This window comes from Carettochelys insculpta, chromosome 28 (genome assembly GCF_033958435.1).
Source record: "Carettochelys insculpta isolate YL-2023 chromosome 28, ASM3395843v1, whole genome shotgun sequence".
NCBI classification, from domain to species: domain Eukaryota; kingdom Metazoa; phylum Chordata; order Testudines; family Carettochelyidae; genus Carettochelys; species Carettochelys insculpta.
Genome location: NC_134164.1, coordinates 13,586,906 through 13,604,931, shown reverse-complemented (window position 1 = coordinate 13,604,931; position 18,026 = coordinate 13,586,906). Strand labels below are relative to the sequence as shown.

The 18,026-nt window shown below is 59.2% G+C and overlaps 1 protein-coding gene across 1 annotated transcript in view; it reads left to right on the top strand.

Moving 5' to 3' along the window:
- The first annotated feature begins 3,344 nt into the window (after positions 1-3,344).
- LOC142002539 (vasoactive intestinal polypeptide receptor 1-like) overlaps positions 3,345-18,026 on the top strand; it is an 87,899-nt gene continuing 73,217 nt past the window's right edge. Inside the window, exons 1-2 of the mRNA XM_074978717.1 lie at positions 3,345-3,416; positions 12,473-12,596. Coding sequence (XP_074834818.1) covers positions 3,345-3,416; positions 12,473-12,596 — 196 coding nt within the window. The remainder of the gene's footprint in view (positions 3,417-12,472; positions 12,597-18,026) is intronic.

Here is an 18,026-nt window from a genome sequence, read left to right as displayed (position 1 = left end):
GTTCTTAGGGTGGTGGGTGCAAGGGCAGTGTCAAGGTTGTTGAGGCAACTTCAGACAACTAACAGAAGTTTCCAGATCACAGGCCCTGGTTTCTCATAGGGGACTTCAATCACCCGACCTTCTCCCGAGAGAGCAATCCAGCAGGACAACGACACGCCAGGCAGTCTTTGGATGATGGGGACAACTGCTGGGTGCAGGTGCTGGAGGAACCAACCAGGAGCCATGCTCCTCTTGAACCTGCTGCTCACACACAGGGGCCGTGTCTACACATGCACGCTACTTCGAAGTAGCGGCGCCAGCTTCGAAATAGTGCCCGTCACGGCTACACGTGTTGGGCGCTATTTCGAAGTTGAAATCGACGTTAGGCGGCGAGACGTCGAAGTCGCTAACCTCATGAGGAGATAGCAATAGCGCCCTACTTCGACGTTCAACGTCGAAGGAGGGAACGTGTAGACAATCCGCGTCCCGCAACATCGAAATAGCGGGGTCCTCCATGGCGGCCATTAGCTGGGGGGTTGAGAGACGCTCTCTCTCCAGCCCTTGCGGGGCTCTATGGTCACCGTGTGCAGCAGCCCATAGTCCAGGGCTTCTGGCTGCTGCTGCTGCTGCAGCTGGGGATCCATGCTGCACGCACAGGGTCTGCAACCAGTTGTCGGCTCTGTGTATCTTGCGCTGTTTAGTGAAAGTGGGTCTGGGAGGGGCCCTCTAAGGGAACGACTTGCTGTTGAGTCCGCCCTGTGACCCTGTCTGCAGCTGTGCCTGGCACCCTTATTTCGATGTGTGCTACTTTGGCATGTAGACGTTCACTCGCAGGGCCTATTTCGATGTGGTGCTGCGCAACGTCGATGTTGAACATCGACGTTGCCAGCCCTGGAGGACGTGTAGACGTTATTCATCGAAATAGCCTATTTCGATGTCGCCACATTGAAATAGGCTACTTCGATGTAGGGTTCACGTGTAGACGTAGCCAGGGTGGAATTGGTTGGGGAAGTAGATGTGGGCAGCAACCTGGGCAGCAATGTCCAAGAGATGGTCGAGTTCAGCATCCCGACCAAAGGAAGACAGGAGAGCAGCAGAGTACAGACCCTGGACTTTAGAAATGCAGGTTCAGACCCCCTCAGGGAACTGATGGGCGGGAACCTGTGGGAGGCTAACACGAGGGTGAAAGGAGTCCAGGAGGTCTGGCTGTATTTTAAAGAAGCCTTATTGAGGGCACTGAAACACACCAGCCCAGTATGCAGAAAGACTAGCGACCAGCTCGGCTAGACAGAGAAATCTTCGGTGAGCAGAAACACAAAAAGGAAGCTAACAGGAAGGGGGGAGCTGGACAGATGCCTAGGGAGCAGGAAGAATACCTGACTCCAGCATGCAGGAGCATAATCAGAAAGGTCAAAGTGCAATGGGAGTTGTCCTGTCAAGGGATGTGTAAGGATTCCTACAGGTGCATTAGCACCAAGAAGGCCGGGGGCGGCGATGCCCCTTCCTGAAAGGGGGACGTGACCTAGAGACGGATGAGGTGGGAAAAGCTGAAGTATTCCAGGGGTTTTTTGCCCTGTTCCTTGCAGACCTGGTCAGCTCCCAGAGTGCTGCACTGGGCAGCCCAGTGGGGGCAGGAGGGGACCAGCCCTCCATAGTGGAACTGCCCTGTTCCAATGCAGCCCAGCCCCCGGAGGGGTAGGAGAGCAGGGGAAGGTGGTGTCCTGCTCTGCCAAACAACTGGTGTGCGCCAGGGTTGGTCTGTGGGTAGGGCTCGGAAGAGTCCCGCCAGCTGCCCCGCACCTGCATGAATACAGCACTGGGCACCACCCAGCCCGATCACTGTCCCAAGGGCCGGGTCAGTGCCACTCCTGGGACACAGGTGAGCGTCTCCAAGGGTAGGGCAGGGAACCCGGCCCTGCATTTGCCCCTGGTGTTCTCGGGGTGCGCTCTGCCCTGTGCATTCCCCAGCCGACAGGGCTGGGGCGCTGCGAGTGGTGCGATCACGCTCACACTGAGGCCGTGGGTACAGGCGCTCCTGCGGGGGCGGCTGCTGTTGGAAGGGCGCAAGGGCAGAGCCCCTGAGGCAGAAGAGAGAAGGTGTTAGCATTATCTGAGGGGCAGCGCCTCTCCCTTAGCCTCCCGCCACACAGAGCAGGTACCGTCTGCGCCTGTACTGCGGTTAGCAGTGTGATCCATCAGTGCCCTGGGACATGGGGATGGGTGGGCACCCTTAGCCTCTCCCCTCCTGCTCCCTTCTGAAACCTGCCCCACTCCTCCAGGAGGGAGGGGAGCAGCTCTCCCCGTATCTCCTGTGTGCTCAGGGTGGCTTCTCTGCCTCTCTTTCGTCAGCTGGCCCCTGTGCCCAGAAGAGTGGGAGGGGACACCCTGCAGCCCCCCGAAGGGGCAGACGGGGGGGCTGGGAGCCGGCTGGCGTGGGGCAGAGTTCACTGCTGCACAGATGTGGGGTGGGGTTGCAAGGGCAGCACTGAGCGTCACCCCAGGGGGATGGGCCAGGAATTCAGGGAACAACGACTGGCACAAGACCCCACAAGTGCGTCCTACCCCAGGGCCCATCTCCTCAGTTCACTGGCTGACAGAAGGGTCTGCTCCCTCGCGCTTGGGGAGGCCCCAGCTGCCCCCCGCCCAGGGCAATAGGGCTGCCCAGCTGCACCAGCCATAGGCAGAGGTCCTGCTGCCCCACAGAGCCCAGGCTCCCTGGCCCTGGCTAGCTCAGCACCAAGCCCCTAGAAAAGCTTAGAGGTCGGGGAAGGACTCAGCCCAGGATGGTGGTGGGGGGCAGGCCCTGGATTGCACTGTCTAGTGAGTCCCCCCAGCCCTCAGCTTTCCAGCCAGCCTCCTGCACGGGGAGGAGGGAGAGGAGGGTGGAGCCTGTCATTTTACCAGCTCCAAGAGCTGTCACCAGCAGTCTGTGGGAGAGAGGGCGAGTGGCTGGAGCTGGGCAGGGCAGGGCAGGGGAGCCAAGGCCCGGGCCCAGCCGGAGCAAGGGGCAGGAGGGAGCTGGGTGAGCAGCCGGAGCCAGGGCTGGGAGGTGGGCACCAGGGCTCCACTGCAGCCGAGCACAGAGGAAGGAACAGGTAGAAGATTCCCGGGGTAATAAGGGAGCAGGTGGGGGGCAGTGGCGGGTGAAGCAGGACCCCCGGGCCGGGCAGATCTGGTACGCGGGGCGGGTGCAGGGAGCTGGAGCCGTCACTGAGGCTTGGTGCCCCGCTCACCTCGCTGGAGCCCCTAAGAGAAGGCGCCAAGGACAGCGCTGCCCGGCAGAGGCAGGGCTGTGAGCGAGGAGCTGCTCCGAGTCCCCCCTGCTCTCCACGGACTCCGCAGGCCAGGGAGAAGCAGCACCAGAGATGCAGGGGAAACGGCAGCCCCATGAGGTCCAGCAGCTGCTGCTCCTGCTGGCAGCCATCCTGCTCACACAGGTAAGTGCAGTGCCACCATCTCCCTCGGCCCACACGCAGAGGCCAGCGCCATGGCCGAGGGTTCTGCCCGCCGGGCGCACAGCAGGGCAGGGCAGATACAGACAGGAGGCCCACGCTCCAGCTGGCAGGTGGAGCCGCGTTACCTGCCCATTCTCAGCACTGTGCGGCACTGGCACAGGGCAGCCCTGGCAGTGGGCAGACGTCGTCTCTGACTTGGCTGGCGACAGATGGCATGGGGCCTGGGTGAGGCGTGGTGTCCCCCGCCCAGGCCTGGGGCTGTGCTGTCTGTATCCTGGGGGGTCCCGTGGGGATTTAAAGTGCCGGGGGCTCCAGGGCTGGAGCAGCTGCCCCCCGGCTCCCTGCATGGTGGCCCTGGTGTCGGGGGACTGCAGCGTGGGGGAGGGGCGCCACTGCCAAGCAACACAGTGCTGAGGCCAGAGCTGTGAGGTGTCCAACCCCCACATGGCAGCGACACTCCCAGGGCCAGGACCAGCCAGACTGGCGCTGGGTTGGCTCCCACTGCTGTGTCTGCCAGTGCTCAGGGCTTGACTAGTGCCAGGCAGAGCCCTGGCACCCTCTGGGCCTGGCAGCTCAGCGCCCCTGCACCTGTCTGGGCCTGGCAGCTCAGTGCCCCGGCACCCTCTGGGCCTGGCAGCTCAGTGCCCCGGCACCCTCTGGGCCTGGCAGCTCAGAGCCGTGGCAGCTCTGGACTTGCCATGTTATTTACGGGAGTAAGAAAAGTGCTTGAGCCCCTGTGCCACTTTGTATCAGAGGTCACTGTGTTAGTCTGTAGCTTGGAGAACAGCAAGAAGTCTTGTGGCGCCTTATAGACTAACAGCTATTTTGGAGCACAAGCTTTCGTGGGCAAAGACCCGCTTCCTCAGATGCATGAGTGGGGGGTGATGTCAGAGGGGTATTTAAAGAGTGGGGTCCCAGTAAGAGGGGGGCCAGAGCTGACAAGGTCTATTCAGTCAGGGTGCAAATGGCCCAGTATCAACAGTACTTATCAAAAGAGGAAAAACCAAGTCAGCTCAGACAGGGGGATGCGAGCCATTGTCAGAGTCTGGAGACTGCTAGTTCCGCTGCCCCAGGGCTTCTGCAGGCCGTTCTTCCCCAGAGCAGTGTGTAGAAGTGGCTGGGCAAGGCCAGCAGGACTTGCCCCAGGGTCCCCAGAGGGATGGGAGAGGTCTGTAGGCCTGGCTCTGATCCAGCTGCTGACCTGTGGCCTCCCTGGGCGCTTTGGAGCACGCTGCATGCGGCTGGCGGGGCTCTAATATACCGGCTCGGCAGCGGGTTGGAGCTGGATGCACAGAGACATTTGCTGTTGCGCCCTGCAGTGTGTGCAGGTTTCTCGTTGTGGGACAAAGCCTCCCCCCCGCCTGCCAGGGAGCTGAGGAGCCAGGCGTGGGGCTGCCAGGGCCAGGCACGCCCAGGGCTCAGAGCAGCACCTGCCCCTTTGTGCGAGGCTGGGGCAGTGGAGCGGAACTGGCAGGATGGGAACAAGCCTGCGCTGAGGTCTCGGCCAGGGCTGCTGGCCACATCCCAGTGAGCATGGCAGCCGCTGGCCCCAGGGCCCATGGGCGCAGGTGGCAGGAGGGAGCTGGCAGCAGCAGCAGCAGACTCGATGAGGCTCAACCATAGTCTGTGCTACCATGGCTGGTTCTGCCCTCTCTGGGGCAGACCCTCTGTGCCCACTGCCTACCCCCACCCTCCCCAGGGACTTGCGGACTCAGAGCTGAGGACCGCTGGACCCCTAGCTCCCGTTGATCCCTCTCCTGGCAGTACTGGGGCATCTTCCGCGACACTTACCCTCGCACTGCCCCACCCTGGGCCGGCAAGCCTCTCGTCCCCACTGCAGGGGCATGGGCTGAGGCCCAGGGACACCGAAGCTCCCAGCACCCTGGGACGTTTGGTACCTAAACACCTTTGGCAGTGGCCCGGAGGGAACTGGCACCAGTCAGCCCCAGCCAGCAGCAAAATCCTGACTTCTGTCCTCTCTGTCCCTGCCTGGCCCCAGGGAGAGGCCCCTGAGCCGCCACTGCCCCGATGCCCCTCCCTGCACTACAGCCCTGCCTGGCGCAGGAGGTGGGCTCACTGGAGGCAGCTGCAGAAAGGGCTTCACACCAGCCCAGTGCTGCCTACAAATCCCCTTCAGGATGGCGCAGCACTGGCCCAGCACAGCCATAAGCAGCATGAGCACAGAGTGGGAACGCCAGGAACACCGCCTCCCTCTGCCCCACTGGCACAGGCTGTACACAGGGCACTGGGTGCTACCATTCCAGAGCCCGCCAGGGCAGGGCACAGGGCACTGGGCACTACCATTCCAGAGCCCGCCAGGGCAGGGCACAGGGCACTGGGTGCTACCATTCCAGAGCCCGCCAGGGCAGGATGCAGGGCACTGGGTGCTACCATTGCAGAGCCCCCCCAGGGCAGGATGCAGGGCACTGGGTGCTACCATTCCAGAGCCCACCAGGGCAGGACGCAGGGCACTGGGCGCTACCATTCCAGAGCCCACCAGGGCAGGATGCAGGGCACTGGGTGCTACCATTCCAGAGCCTGCCAGGGCAGGGCACAGGGCACTGGGTGCTACCATTCCAGAGCCCCCCCCCAGGTCAGGACGCAGGGCACTGGGCGCTACCATTCCAGAGCCCACCAGGGCAGGACGCAGGGCACTGGGTGCTACCATTCCAGAGCCCGCCAGGGCAGGACGCAGGGCACTGGGTGCTACCATTGCAGAGCCCCCCCAGGGCAGGACGCAGGGCACTGGGTGCTCCCATTGCAGAGCCTCCCAGCGCAGTGCTCAGGGCACTGGGTGCTCCCATTCCAGAGCCACCCCATGGCAAGGCAGGGCAGGGCAGGGCAGGGGAGGGCAGGGTACTGGGTGCTACCATTCCAGAGCCCCCCCCTCCAGGGCAGGGCAGGGCACTGGGCGCTACCATTCCAGAGCCCGCCAGGGCAGGGCACAGGGCACTGGGCGCTACCATTCCAGAGCCCACCAGGGCAGGGCACAGGGCACTGGGTGCTACCATTCCAGAGCCCGCCAGGGCAGGGCACAGGGCACTGGGCGCTACCATTCCAGAGCCCACCCCAGGTCAGGATGCAGGGCACTGGGCGCTACCATTCCAGAGCCCGCCAGGGCAGGGCACAGGGCACTGGGCGCTACCATTCCAGAGCCCACCAGGGCAGGGCACAGGGCACTGGGTGCTACCATTCCAGAGCCCGCCAGGGCAGGGCACAGGGCACTGGGCGCTACCATTCCAGAGCCCACCAGGGCAGGATGCAGGGCACTGGGCGCTACCATTCCAGAGCCCACCAGGGCAGGATGCAGGGCACTGGGTGCTACCATTCCAGAGCCTGCCAGGGCAGGGCACAGGGCACTGGGTGCTACCATTCCAGAGCCCACCCCAGGTCAGGATGCAGGGCACTGGGCGCTACCATTCCAGAGCCCGCCAGGGCAGGGCACAGGGCACTGGGCGCTACCATTCCAGAGCCCACCAGGGCAGGGCACAGGGCACTGGGTGCTACCATTCCAGAGCCCGCCAGGGCAGGGCACAGGGCACTGGGCGCTACCATTCCAGAGCCCACCAGGGCAGGATGCAGGGCACTGGGCGCTACCATTCCAGAGCCCACCAGGGCAGGATGCAGGGCACTGGGTGCTACCATTCCAGAGCCTGCCAGGGCAGGGCACAGGGCACTGGGTGCTACCATTCCAGAGCCCACCCCAGGTCAGGATGCAGGGCACTGGGCGCTACCATTCCAGAGCCCACCAGGGCAGGATGCAGGGCACTGGGTGCTCCCATTGCAGAGCCTCCCAGTGTAGCGCTCAGGGCACTGGGTGCTACCATTCCAGAGCCACCCCATGGCAGGGCATGGCAGGGCAGGGGAGGGCAGGGTACTGGGTGCTACCATTGCAGACCCCCCCCCCATGGCAGGGCACAGGGCACTGGGTGCTACCATTGCAGAGCCTCCCAGCGCAGCGCTCAGGGCACTGGGTGCTACCATTCCAGAGCCAACCCATGGAAGGGCATGGCAGGGCAGGGGAGGGCAGGGTACTGGGTGCTACCATTGCAGACCCCCCCCCCATGGCAGGGCACAGGGCACTGGGTGCTACCATTGCAGAGCCTCCCAGCGCAGCGCTCAGGGCACTGGGTGCTACCATTCCAGAGCCAACCCATGGAAGGGCATGGCAGGGCAGGGGAGGGCAGGGTACTGGGTGCTACCATTGCAGACCTCCCCCCTCATGGCAGGGCACAGGGCACTGGGTGCTACCATTGCAGAGCCACCCCATGGCAGGGCACAGGGCACTGGGTGCTACCATAGCAGAGCCCTCTATGGCAGGGCGCAGGGCACTGGGTGTTACCATTCGAAAGCCCTCCAGGCCAGGGCACGCAGGCTGCAGTGAAGGGCCAGACCAGCTCTCCGCAATCAGCGTGGGTTGGGCTCCTCCAGCCTGGGATAGACTTCCTGCAGCCAGCACATGCTTCACTCTGCCCATGGTCCCTCTGCCCCCACACCTGAGTCCTGCTTGGCCTACGGCCCCATAGGGCTGCTCGGGGGTGCTGGGAAGTGCACCTTAGGGTGACAGGGCTGCTCTGCCTCTCACCCCACCTGCTCCCAGGCCCCTGCATAGGCAGCTGTCAGCAGCCAGGCGGGGGGAACAGTTCTGTGCATCCATCAGGGCCCTGGGAAGCAGCATGTCACTCACCTTGAGATGCCCTAATGGTGCTGGGGCTCACGTCAGAACCCGATGGGGCAGTATGAACCTGGCACCTTGGCCTCCTCCCAGTCGCCCTGAGAGCTGGGTCCCCTGCATGGCAGTGCCCTAGCTGCCACTTTCGGGACAGGCCTCGCCTTCTCCCTGAAAAGCTGAGCCCTCTGGAGCCCACCCAGGCAGTGCTACCGGGCAGGGCTGCTATCTCAGGGCCAGGCCTGGAGAGGGGAGCTGACCGGGCGCAGCCCTGGGAATCTGTTACAGGGGCCAACGTGAGGGGCAGGAAGGGCCCTTCCCAGCTGTGCCTGGTCGTTCCTCACACTCACCCTGACTCCCGCTGTGTCCTCAGCCTGGAGCCCCATGGGGAAGGCAGGATCATGGGCTGGGAGCACAGGCAGGTGGTGTGTTCAACCCAGTGGCCCCCGGGCAGCCAGGGACACCCCACCGAGCTCCCACAATTGCCCGGTGTTTCACCTGCAGGTTCATGGCCCCTGGGGCAGTGATGCTGCCTGTGTGGTGCTGACAGGCTCCAGGGACATAGAGGGACGGGCACTGCCTGGCAGGGGCCAGAGTGGAATGGGGAGCCTGCTGTTGCCGGTGGAGCCAGGGCTGTGGTGGGCTCCGGGTGCAGAGAAGACTCTCTTGCGTGCCCGCTGTGCCACCTCAGCGCAGGTGGGGCTGGAGGCACGTTGTGCTTCACCGCTGCTCTGCACCCAGCACCCCGCTGTGCCAGAGCAAGGCCGAAGGCGAGGCCTGGGCAGGGGAGGCTGCCGCTGGGATTCAGCGTCCCGCCCATCGCACTTTGCTCAGGGCCAGGGCTGTAGGCCCAAGCTCACTCTTCGGTGCCCAAGAGCAGCCTCTGAGCTCGGAGACGCCCCCACTGCAGTGCTGTGAGGCGACCTCAGCCTGAACCCGACGGTCTCAGACTCCACCCTCGCCCAGCTGGAGTTACTTTAACAGGACGTAAACCCCAACTTTCATAGCCACCGTGCCTCTGCCTCCAGGCCTCACGCTGCCACCAGCCCCACCCTCACCCTGCTGTCTCGGTAACAGCTGCGTGGCTGGAGGGGTGGCACGCGGCTATGAGCGGCTGGCACTGACAGCCGGGATCACCCCTCTTAGGAAGCTGGCAGATTTGCCCGCTGTGCATCGGGGGAAGAGGCTTCAGCCCCAGTGCCCCACTCTCGCTGTCGGGAAGAGGAGCCCACCATGGGCAGCATGTTTGCACCAGCCCTGAGAAGCGAGAGCACGTGTAACTGCCCTCAGACACGCTGGACCCTGCGACTTCTGGAGCTTTGTGCAGGCGCCTCTTCGGCTTGAGCTAAAGGCAGCTGGGTCTCCACTCAGGCTGCAGAGGACGCTTGTTCTTCCTCTGTGAAGTGGTCTGGGTACCACTCCATGGGACAGTGAACCACCCCTGGGTTACACATGCAGCTGCCATGTGTTCGGGCAGCCGGGCAGAATGCCCAGAGCACCAGCCCAGACCTGCCAGACAGCCCTATTGCATTGGCAAATGCCGGTTTGTCTCCAGCCCCTCAGCCCCAGAATTAGAGACAGAAAGGGGGCTGGTTAGAGACCCCAGAAGGGGCACACCCAGCAGCTGCTGCTTCCTGGAAAGGACAGCTGGGGGCAATTGATTGCAGAAGGAGAGAACTCTTCCTAAGCATAGAATCATAGAATCTGAGGGCTGGAAGGGACCTCAGGAGGTCATCGAGTCCAGCATGAACTCTGGGTGCTTGCTGCTGCCCAGGTGGAGTAACCCCAGCCGGGTCTGTGCGGGCATAGGCCAGTAAACACCAGAGACAGATGGAAGGAGACAAATCGCCTGACCATTATCTTCGGTTCACCTCCTCTGGGGCACCTGGCATTGGCCACTGTCGGCAGACAGGATACTGGGCTGGATGGACCTTTGGTCTGACCCAGTATGGCCGTTCTTATGTTCTTAAGAACCTAAATCTCCCTTGCTGCATATTGAGCCCATTATGTCTTGTCCTACATTCAGTGGACGGGGAGAACAATTGGTCACATCCTCTTTCTAACAGCCCTACTGGCTCCGAGATTGCTGCAGTTAGTTCCTGAAGTACCCTAAGATGAATGCCATCAGGTCATTCTAACTAATCTTTTACCCGTTCTGTCTCTGTCTCAGCTTGCACCCCACCCTTGGTTATCTATCTCTCCGTCTGTCCCCATATGCCTCTCTCTCTGTCTCTCTCTCTTGCTCAGATATTTCTATTATTACTATTAGCATGGTATCTGGGTGCCTCATCTCTGCACCATATTGACCCTCAGTTTGAGACCCAGAACAGCTAATCTGGTCACCCAGCTTGAGACACCTAACAACTGATTTCCTAAGCGCTGACCCTGGCCTCTCCCTCCGCTGTCAGGGGGAGCTGCGGCTGCTTCAGCGCGTCTGACACATGGAGCCTGGGATGTCTCCAGTTGGGTGTGCAGAATTCTTGGGCCCTTTCCAGACATCAGCTCACTCTCCTCACCTCAGTTCTCCAGCAGTAAACCCAGATGGGGAAAACATCGTGTTGATAAAGATGGTGTGTGATGCACACACCGAAGGGAGCTGAATGGGCATTTCCTAACTTCTGAACACCTGACTTTGCAGCCGGCCTACAGCATCTGTGTGTTGTTTTGGGAGGCTTAGGGATCTGGGAGGTTGTGTAACCGTCCACCTTCATTAAAGGTTGATAGCCTTCTGCCCTGGAAAAGCTGTGCCAGCAAGGGACTTGCCTGGAATGAGCCTGTCTTTGAGTTCTCCCCCAGTGGCCTGGCTGTCCTGTGCGTTTAGCACTTGTCCAGATGACAGAGCCTGAAACTTGACCTCCGGGGCCTGAACCACAGAGACCCCTTTGCCCTCAGTAGTCCTGGAATAAGAGAAAGTTTGGTCTTCCTATAGCCACCCATTGTCTCCTCTTCAAACTTGTTAACCTGGATGAACAGGGCCAAAACTGGGAAATCTGTTGCAGGGATTGCACCTGTCCTGGCTGACAGAGACATGCCCTGCTAGGTGTTTTCTCCTTTTGTATATTCTGCTCACATACTCTCCTGGTGTGGGGGTCTGGCAGCACAGACCCTCTGGATGGCGCCAGGGCTCTCAGAGGAGCCTTTGGAAGCACAGCACGCAGAGAGGCTTGTAAGTAGTGATGCCCTGTTCACTAACACTGAACACCAGGCAAAAATCATAATGCAAAGGAAACATGACAAAGCTGAAGCAAAGGTCTGAGGTAAAGAGGATGAAATTCAGTAAGGAAGACACAAAGTACTCTGCCTAGGGGGGGACAAACCCAATGGGAAATGGCTGCCTAGGAGGGACCACTGCTGAAAGGGTCCAGAAGTCAGAGTGAGCCACAAGCTAAATGTCATGCAACCGTGTGGCACTGTCACAAGAACAGCAAACATGACTCTGGGAGGCATTAACAGGAGTGTGGTGAGCAACGCACAGGAAGTCGTTCTTCCGCTCTGCTCAGCGCTCATTAGGCCTCAACTGGAGTGTTGGGTCCAGTTCCGGGCCCCACATCTCAGGAAAGATGTGGAGAAATTGGAGACGGTCCAGAGACAGGCAACAAAAATGATTAAAGGTCTAGAGAACATGAGCTGTGAGGGAAGATTGAAAGAACTGGGTTTGCTGAGTCTGGAAAAAGAGACGACTGAGGGGGACATGATAACAGCTTTCAGGTACCTAAAAGTTTGTTACAAGGACAGAGAAGAATTTTTCTCCTTAGCCTCTGATGATAGGACAGGAAGTGATGAGCTTTAATTGCAGCAAGGCTGAACATTAGGAAAAACTTCCTGTCAGGATGGTTAAGCCCCTGCAATAAATTGCTTGGGGAGGTTGTGGAATCTCCATCATCGGAGATTTCTAAGAGCAGGTTCGATAAACACCTGCCAGGAATGGCCTAAGTGGTGCTTGGTCCTGCCTTGAGTGCAGGAGCCTGAACCTGATGACCTCTTGAGTTTCCATCTAGTTCTAGTGTTCTGTGATTCAATGAAAGCCAAGAATAAAATGTAGCCACATCGCCACTACTGCCTGGGACTGGGACGAGTGGAAATATTGCACACAGGAATATGTTGCCCTTGAGCAAAAGGTCTAGGTGTTCAAAGGCTAGTGCATTGGCCTTCTAAGCCCAGGGCTGTGCGCTCACTCATTAAGGGGCCCTTTTGAGGGGCTGTGACTTTAAAAAAAAATCTGTCAGGGCTGGTGCTAGGTCCTGCTGTGATGGCCAGGGACGGGACTTGGTGGCCTCTCTCGGTCCCTTCTGGCTCCAGGAGGCACGTTTTGTTTGAATGAAGCCCTTTAATGCCCCATGTTCTGAGGTCTGTGCATTTCCTCTCCCAGGTGCAGGCGACGCACCCGGAGTGCTCCCTCATTCTGCATTTCCAGGAACAGCAGGACGGGTGTCTGGAAGCAATCAGGAGGGAAAACCAGAGCAGTCAGTCTGCAGAGCCTTCCCGCTGGGCAGGTGAGCGTGTTTCAGCATCACCGGTCGTTCCTGATGCCTCCCGGAGAGGGGCCTCGTCACCAGGGGAGATGGGAGGGACTTGACTCCAATTCTTAACAAACACTTTCAAGAAAGAAAGCCTCAGTTAAAGGTTCACCAACACTGGTCCATGGCTGTGGGTCAAGACGGGAGTGTTTGCAGTATAGGATGCAGACCCCAAAGAGACCTCAGGCAAAGCAGGGTGGACCAGGCTTGGCGTTTCAGATATTTTAAGGATAAAAAAACCAACAACCCCTAAGGATTTTGTAATGCTGATTTTTTAACTCTTTAAATCCCTTTTCCTCCCTATAAGGACTCAAACAGGGCCACACACCTAGTTAAAAAAAGCAAGGTACTTTGCAGGTCGCTTGTGAAGACAGAGCTGGAGGTGCAAAGGGGACAGGGCTGGAGATTCAGCTGGGTTAAAGTGGTCGTATTTTTTGAACCAATCCCTTGCCACAACTCCTGCCAGCTGACTGGGCAGTCAGGGAGCGGCTCCTTTTTCTCTCTCTAGCAAGATGCTTGGAAGATCCCTCAGAGGCTCCAGGGTGCTGCGATGTTCTCAGACCCTCGCTGTCTTGGCAGTCTTTGCCTGGAATGCCTGGCCCTGGCTCCACTGTGACCCGCAGGGCATGGGCAGACAGCCAGACACGGGCACCCCACAATGCTTCAGAAGCTGAACAGTTCCTTGATCCGGGGGTGTTCTCATTAAGTCCAGCAAAGCCTTTTGGAGGGACAGCGCTGGGAGCAAAGCCGCTCGCTGGGACCTCGCTCCTCGCCTAAAGAAGGCGCTGGTTGCCTCGTGGATGTGAGTGCAGGCATTTATGCTCCTGTTTTTAAGCAGACGTTGCAAACAAGGGAGTGGGGTATCGGAGGCAGAAGAGCATCTGTCCGTGCACTGCAGGCAGAGCAGGGTGCACAGACAGGAGCCCTTTAACCTCGGGTCCCAGCTCCCCTCCGTGCTCAGGAACAAGATCTGGTGCATTTCCAGTCCTTTCCCACCAGTCTTTCCTTGCCCTTCAGCAGAGCTGCTCCCGCTTCCTTGGCTTGGGGCACTGGTCTCTGTGGCATTGTTGCAGGGTGGCACTAACCCCATGGCTGCGGTATCTGACCACCTGCTGGGCATGCCTGGTGTGAAGTGACTAGTCTCTGCCCCGTGGGGTGTCGCCTGTCCAGGTGGGCAGCAGGGTGGGGTGGGGTGGAGTGGGCTCCTCTGGTAGGGGGGTTTGTCGATTCTGTCCAGTGTGTGTCCCGGTCAGTGAGGCGTGCCGGTGTTCAGAGCAGGAGTGGCGGAGGTTTGCGATGGTCCTTAGCTCCTCTCGGGGTTCCTTCCACAGGCGGGGGTTGGCCACAGAGAGCTCATGAGTTTCCCCCTTGGGACAGAAAGTCCCATAGGGCCAAAGAAGTGGAGCTGTCAAGCATTGGCCTCATCCCAGAGCTTTCAGTTCCCATGGATATGCTGGGCCCAGGCCTGGAGCACTCTGAAGATGGGGCCTGAGGCCTTGACTTGACTTGCCATGCTATGGGGAGCCAGTGTAGGGTGCATAGGATGGGGCTAGCCCATGGGGCTGAGGAGGCGCACTGCAGGGGGTTGTGCTTGCTCGGGGATGGCGCGGGAACCAACATGGAGAACGTATATTTGGGAGGAGGCCGGCCAAGGGGAACGTTGGACTGTGAACAAGCCGCTGTGGGCAGGAAGCTGACAGTCTGCCCTGCTACTGATACACCAACAGCTGCTGCTGAGCTCAGGGCCCGGTCGTGGCAAGTGCTGCACAGGGGAGATGCAGGCCCTGTCCCGGTGAGCTCACAGTCTGAACACAGAGCACGAGGAGAGCAGAGGCAAAGCAGCTTGCACCAGGTCCCCAGCAGCAAAGCCAGGCTGAGAAGGCAGCGTGCTGCAGTGCTGCCACAAGCAAGAGCTCACGTGGCCTCCGGCGAAGAGCATGAATTCAGCCCCAGGACTGCACAGGTTGCAGGACGCCTCAGGCACAGGTGTGGCCAGTGGGCAGAGCTGGGGTTGATCCCTGCCCTATGAAAGAGAAATTCCCAAAGCAACTTCATGGGCTTCCCCAGAGCCTTCAGGAAGCTCCTCTAGCAGCAGCTGGAGGAAAGAGCCACATTCCTCAGGGTCAGCAGCAGCTCCGGCCTTTTCCCTGCGGGTTCCCACACGGCAGAGTCGCTGTCCCCCAGACCAAGCCTCATTTGGCTGAGATTTCCCCCAGCTTCCCCTGGCATCTGTGGGGTGGCTGCGCTCCTCTGGGGACTGCCCTCAGGCAGGGACAGTCACATGGACGTCAGCCCTGTGATGGCCACACAGAAGAGGGACAGTCCACGAGTGGTTCGGCACATCAGAACACGGCCGCTGAGTCCAAACCAGCCCGGCACAGGCCCGGAGTGAGGCAAGTAAAAGGTCTAATGGAAATGCAGCCTCCCGACTCCCTCTGCAGCGGGCAAGACTCCACAAGAGGATCCACTGTTTAGGCAGGTTTGCTCCTGACCCGCCAGCCAGGTGCGGCCCGAGAAGGAGCTCAGGGAGCTGGGCCCTGCAGCACAGCTGATGGCAGGGAGGGAGCAGAGGACACTGATTTCCAGCTCAGACCACGCACCAGGCTCGGGGGCCAACCGCAGCTACGCCGCCTTGCCTCATGTGCAGCGTGGCTGGTGGCCTGGGAGCCTGTGCTGCTGCCAGAGGCCCTGGCACCTTGGTGATTTCTGACTCCTGCTCACTTGAGGGACCCTTGGGGCATGAATGGGCCCATCCTTCCTCGAGTCTGCGTCCCTGAACGACACACAGCCTTGCTTGCACGTGTGCGTGAGCATGAGCTCACCTGCTTGCACACACAGAAAGACAGGAACATGTGCGCGTGCGCGCGCGCGCACACACACACACACATCAGGTTGTCTCAGTTCGTTCTTCTCACCCTGCCATCACTCACAGGACAAGCACCAGGTTGCTTAAAGCAACAGCCCTGCCAGCTGGGGGGAAGTGGCCCACTGCCCTCCCTTTGGCTCTCCCCTCCCAGCTGTGCGGGCGCTGGTGGTGCAGGGGGTGGCACAGCTCCGTGAGGGGGTCGGGTATGCCTGTGAGGGCGGCACACACCTCTGTGGCTGGGCTGAGCAGATTCCTGGGCTGTGCTAGAGCTGCCCCTGCTCTGGGTCCTGCTCACCCCTCCCTTTTCCCAAGGGGCTCTGTTCTCTGCACACAGCACCCAGCAACGTGACCACTGCCAGCTGGGGAATCTTTGCCAAGCCGCCAGGCTGCCTCCTCTGGGCTGCTGAACACAGTGCTTTAAATGGGGACAGATCCCTGGGTTCTCTCACCCCCGCCATGGCACAGCAACCAGCCCCCGCTCCCGCCCAGGAAGGGGTTGGGGGTAGCACATTGCAGGGGCAAGCCTGGCTCTGCCAGCCGCGGCAAGCTGCAGACCTCAGTGTGCAGCCCATCAGGCACTTCTGATGTTATTTAAAATTTCCCAGGAATTTGTCAGCATTTATTGCAATTAACCACAGGAGAAGGGTGGTGCAAACAATTAACTGAGCAGTTTTCTGGATAATTAGCAGCCACGCTTCGCCTTTTAAAAAAGCTTTAAAAACCCCTGTATGTTCTGAAATATAAAGACAGGTCCGTGTTTTTGACCCAAATTAGCATGAAAATCAGTTCACTGATTTGTACTTGCTTAAGGGTGGATACCAAGCCGTGTTCTCTGCAGAGCCCAGAGGTGGCAGGCGTGGGTTGACAGCCGCATGCGTGCCAGCAGCAAGAACGCAATGCTGCTGAAGGCTGGGAGGAATGTGTCTCCCAGAGATCATTTGCATGAGAATGCAAGGGTGTGCATGTGTGATACCTTTCAGGCAAAGCCTAATGGGTAGCAAGTAAGCCATGAGATTTAGTCTATTGTAAACATGTAGTTGTAAAATTACAATTTAAGCTGACAATTAGTGCAGGGGTTGTGAGATCTCACCAATGCTCTGGGTTGTTGTGGGGGACAGGGCAGTCGCCATAGCTGTGTAAGACATTGATTACAGAGGGCTCCCCGGTTTAAAGTATTGTAAAGAAATGGAAGAGGAGTACAGATTAGTGTAGGTTGCTGAGTGTCTTGGCTGTGTTTATTCTTTGGCTGTATAGTTATAACCTTGACTACCTCTCCCAGGCTGTGTGTACACGTGCCCCAAACTTCAAAATGGCCATGCAAATGGCCATTTTGAAGTTTACTAATGAAGCACTGAAATGCATATTCAGCACTTCATTAGCATGTGGGCGGCAGCAGCGCTTTGAAATTGACGTGGCTGGCTGCTGCACGTCTTGTCCAGATGGGGCTCCTTTTTGAAAGGATGCCGCCTACTTCGAAGTCCCCTTCTTCCCATGAGCTGATGGGAATAAGGGGACTTCGAAGTAGGCAGTGTCCTTTCAAAAAGGAGACCCGTCCGGATGAGACGCGCGGCAGCCAGCCACGTCAATTTTGAAGCGCCGCTGCTGCCCGCATGCTAATGAAGCGCTGAATATGCATTTCCGCGCTTCATTAGTAAACTTCAAAATGGCCATTTGTGTGGCTATTTTGAAGTCTGGGGCACGTGTAGACATGGCCCTGAAGTCACAGGGTTCTGCCTCAAGGTGATCCCAAGCAGTGGGGTTGGGAGCGGTGGTGGACAACAGCAGCCGGTGGGCAGCGTGTAGGAGGAATGGTGGACGATGGCAGCTGGTGGCAGCAAGGGGAGGCTGCAGACAAGTGGACAGCTGGTACTGCCCTGGTGATGTACCTGTGGGCTCTGGGTTCGGGACTGCACCATGGGAGGTACACCCTGTAACTGTGTGTGGGGTAAAGGGCCAAGAGCCCCAGCAAGAGACTTGGTTCTACGGCATATGGGGATGGTATCTTGGTAAAGGGGTTTGTCTCTTCTTTGCTGAGATATACTGCATCTGTCACTGTAACCTTGGGGTAGGTTATGGTCATTAAACAAGCCATTTCTATCTCAGACTCTGGTCTTGCAAGGGGGGGAGAACAGCCTTACAGGCACTCAGCACGGGGGTGAAATTGTCCCAGGCCACTGGGTGGGGGCTCGAGCCGGTTGGTTGTATCCTTGACAGTAGTTGAACCTGGCCCTTTTGGCAGGCATCTGGCATTACTAGAAGGGTTACATAAGTGGGGGCTTGTCTGGGATTTCTTTTGCTGGGTAGTACCCCTCGTAGTAGTAGCAGGCATCCTTCAGTCTGCATAGACTATGGATCGTGCCCTTTATAGTTTCAATTGAGGACTTCATTTACAGCATCTACTGTGACTATGAAGACCCACACGAGAGTGACAGTCCTTGCTGCATCTCTTGCAGATGTAGTGGGTGTCTGGTGAGTCCTTATTGTGCTTTCTGTGCGCTCGCTTCTCCTCTGCTAGCTGTCTGATCTTCAACTCGCCCTTC